The sequence below is a fragment of the Monopterus albus genome, unplaced genomic scaffold (assembly GCF_001952655.1).
Source record: "Monopterus albus unplaced genomic scaffold, M_albus_1.0 scaffold52.1, whole genome shotgun sequence".
NCBI lineage: Eukaryota > Metazoa > Chordata > Actinopteri > Synbranchiformes > Synbranchidae > Monopterus > Monopterus albus.
Genome location: NW_018127932.1, coordinates 1,157,898 through 1,162,097, shown reverse-complemented (window position 1 = coordinate 1,162,097; position 4,200 = coordinate 1,157,898). Strand labels below are relative to the sequence as shown.

At 40.6% G+C, this 4,200-nt stretch overlaps 1 protein-coding gene across 2 annotated transcripts in view; it reads left to right on the top strand.

The window, feature by feature from the left end:
• The window catches only part of golga7bb (golgin A7 family, member Bb), a 19,385-nt gene that overhangs the window by 6,545 nt on the left and 8,640 nt on the right, over positions 1-4,200 (top strand). For both annotated transcript variants that reach the window (XM_020601891.1, XM_020601890.1), the window contains exons 2-3: positions 2,420-2,545; positions 3,286-3,438. In XM_020601891.1, the coding sequence (XP_020457547.1) occupies positions 2,420-2,545; positions 3,286-3,438 (279 nt within the window). The remainder of the gene's footprint in view (positions 1-2,419; positions 2,546-3,285; positions 3,439-4,200) is intronic.

Here is a 4,200-nt window from a genome sequence, read left to right as displayed (position 1 = left end):
TCAGGCAGATCCTGGATGTCCGCCCTAGGGGCCGGGGTTTCCAATATCTGGTAGACTGGGAGGGTTATGGTCCGGAGGAGCGGTCCTGGATTCCCCGCTCCTTTATTTTAGATCCTGCCCGCTATCACTTCTCCGGACCACGGACCTCCTCAACTCCACATCACTCCACCACGCAGGTCGATGCACAGTCTCCCATTAACTGTTTCTCTGACTTTGTCCCCTCAGCAACCAACCACCACGACCAGTCCAGGAGTGAATCCTAGCGTCCGCAGCCCGGCCTCCTCCTTATCATCCCATCACTGACTGTATGTTTTCCATGACTGCCGCTCGACACCCGGTTCTGCTCCGTATTCCTTCACCTGGTTGTACACATATTTATCGTCACTGTAAATAAATAGAGCACTTCTTGCACCGAAGTCAGCTACCTGGGTTCGTCATTTTTTACTCGCTCACCTCCCTACCAGAGCGTTCCTAACATTTAGGACCAAATTCTTACAAAATAAGTGCTGCTATGATGCATGTTTACAAACCACCCAATCAGAGTATGACATGAAATGATGCAGATTGCACTGGTTGGTGTGACATTTAGTTAATGCTGTTTTTTGATAATATTTAGGGAGAAAACAGAAACCAAAACTATGGATTCAAAATAGAAAAAGAAGTCTGCTGGATTATGGAAAAGAGGAAAACATTTGCAAAGCTGCGTTTTCAAAATATAAGTGTGGCGCAGACGGTGGGCACAAGCTGTTTTGCCTTTGTCTTTGTTCTCAAAAACATGTTCCATTTACTGTACATCTTAGCACTGTGATTCATGACATTCATTGCACAGTCAGCCGTGCCTCAAAATGATGTTGTGTTCGTCTAGCATAGATGGTGTACAAGATGTTATTAGACGTGTCTCACACTGGGTGACATGCAGTGAACTTAAATGATCATTGTCACAAAGTCTACAAATAAATATACTTTACTGTTTAACTTGTGATCTGCCTGCTGTGCTCGGCTGGGAGCTGCTGTACATGTAGCTCACACACAGTGGCATCCCACTGGCCTGAATGCAGTGCATGTGACAATGGAAGGGAAACTGGTGAGGTTTGCTTATTTGACTCTGGTCTGCACCTTTCACACACACACATTCTCACACTCAAACAAAGAACCTGTATAATCTTAATGAACCTGACTCTTGGCCATCTGAACCTCACATGGATAAATGCTGCTCAATCTTGTGCTGATAATTGCTTCTATTAATAGAGTGACTTGTTGTTCAGCATAATGACATGAAGACAGTGCAAGGAGGAGGCAGGGGAGGGGGTGCGGTGTAGAGAGATAGAGAATGCAAAAAGAAGGACATTAAAAGCTTTGGCAGACAGAAAGATCTATTGGCTGTGAGATGATTTTGGCAGTTAGCAGACTAAAATAGCAGCCCGGATGCTATTCTTGGTTGCGAGTGATATACCCTATATAGCGATACCCTTACACTGTGCTATCTGCTTACATGTAAATTGCACTCTTGGGCTCATATATGCAGGTAACCTCATAAACAGACTTGCTTTCAGTAATGACAACACTGCAATAATTAACCAAATGTTGGCTGTGATATTCACAGGAAAAAAAATTACTAAATACTGAAATGAATACAAACCTCACTCCCTTTTTTGTTCATCCCTCTCTCTCTCTCTCTCCCTCCTTCCCTCCACACTCATACTGTATCTCTAATTACCATCCTCTTGAGAGGAGTAATTTAGACCAGCAGGGGACACGTTTACTCTGGCCCACTTGCTCGCTGCTGTATGCCTCTCAGTAGAATGACTGTTTGGGTGTAAAACACATCACTCAACACCAATGTACTGTACAAGGGGAGTCTTTCAAAGTGTTGTTATTATTGCTATTTGGCCTATTGATGCAGGACGAATGCAATGAGAGTGCTAACTCTACTTGTACTCTTGTTGATGTAATGTAGTACCATTTCCTCACTGTGTAACACCGTTGACTGGTAAAACAACTCAAAATTGTAGGTAATATTATTTAAATGTATACACTATAACTATACAAGTCTTGTTATTGAGAGCTGCTGCAGACAAGTGGATTTTAAACTACAGTGTTTTGATAATGAAAAAGGCCAAAACTGGGATTTGACTTTATACTGGAATCCTTTTTACACACAGGTGCTTTTTGCATCCTGCATACTTATTATATATATTACACTAAATCACCACCATCAGTTCAGAAAGAGTCAGGAGTATGTTTGGTAGACTGGAACTTTCTGTACAAGTAAAATTTTATTTCTCTGTATCTGGTGTGGAGCCACAGTATACTGTAGCACTAGCACTAGTCTTTAAAAAAAAAGCAAAACGCAACCTACTTACTCTTGTAAATAAATGTATTTTGAACCACAAAATTAATGCCTCTCTCCTCCTGTTAGTTCCATAACCTTCAGGAGCTGAGGCATAGTGCATCCCTGGAAACAAAAGTGTTTATACAGAGAGACTACACCGAAGGAACCGTCTGTCGCTTCCAGACCAAGTTCCCCTCAGAGCTTGACAACAGGGTGAGTGCAAATACACACACTATATACATACACAAGCAAATGTAAAATGTTTGCAAAATCCCAACTCATCTGAAAGAACACCGCCACTCTCCAATATGGAAAATGTGATGGCCCAGTATATACTACCACAATGGTGAATCCTGGATGCCAGAACACATGTGAATGTAACTAACTTGCAAGTAAATCCGCTCAATTATACACTAGCACATGTACATAGAGGAGACTTTCTAAAATCCTGCAGTGTTATTCCTGAAAATGTTTAGATGGATGTCTGAAAACCAAGTATCCTGCAGTTTTAACTCAGCAGACAGAAGCAAAATAAAAGTGTCACAACTATATTAAAACTCTTCTGTGAACTCAGATGCAAGATAAAGTTGAAGAAGAAGAACCAGCCACAATGCCTGTACTGTCACATATTTTAAAGTTATTTTAGGTGCAAATTTGCTCTTCTTGCTATATTAGCATTTGTGAAAGGTGTTATGCAGGGGCTGTATTGCAATTAACAAACAGTCCATACCCACAGAGCAGGAAAGAAACACACACACACACACAGAAACACACAGGGAGTCAGTATAAAGGGACCACTAGAAACCGTTTTTTAAATCTGCCTCACTTCAGTGTTAATGCTTTCTGTCCCATTGCTGTCACCCTTCAGACTAATTTGTCATACTTTCACAGTTTGTATTGTGTGTTCAATTCTCCTTATCTCTACTTGGATGTTTGTTTCTTTTTGTAAGTAGATTGAGCGAACCTTGCTCGAGGAGACAGTGAAGACCCTGAACTCTTACTATGTGGAGGCTGAAAAAATTGGAGGTCAGTCATACCTGGAAGGATGTCTGGCTTGTGCAACAGCTTACATCATTTTCCTCTGCATGGAGACACGCTATGAAAAGGTAATAAACCTGTAGCCACATAATGCTAGTACAGAACTTGAAATGGTGACGTATTATGAGTGTGAGCATTACAGAGAGATTTTAACTGAGCAAATTTGGCTGCACATTTTGAAAATACACTATTTACTTTGTTTCTGAGAGTTAGGTGAACTCATACCTCTCATGTCTTTGCATTTTACAGAGATAGAGCCAGGAGGCAGTGAGCTTAGGATAAAAACCCAAAGTGTGGGGAAACAGCTATCCTGGTTCTCTCCACAGTTAAAAAAACTTTATCAGCTTTGTATCTCTTTTTTTTTCATTCTGTCAGACTAAAACAGCATGGTTTGACAGGGATTTCCTTTCTCTCCAGTGCATGGATAAACTGTTCATTAGGACAGTTATACAACGTAACCACCAATTGTCATTTTTACATTACTTATTGTGTACGGATTAAAGAAACAAGACAGCATATTCAAAGTTTGGACATAGACTGGCTACTGTAGCTGTGGTATGCCTTATGTCACAGTAGGAAATGCATAGGTGTAAATAATAAAATTAGTGATGGCCATGGCTGAATTCCATTTAGCTCCTCACCTCACTATCACAGATTAGAGTGTTTTAATAACAATGAGTCCAAGATGTAACACGTGTGTCTTTCCCACTATGACAAATCAAAATGTCTGTTGTAACAGTGGCTTGTGGCTTTTCTCTTTCTAGCTTTTTACTTAACACACAGCCTGGTATCTTTTCATCTTCTCTCTAAGAATATATATATATATATAT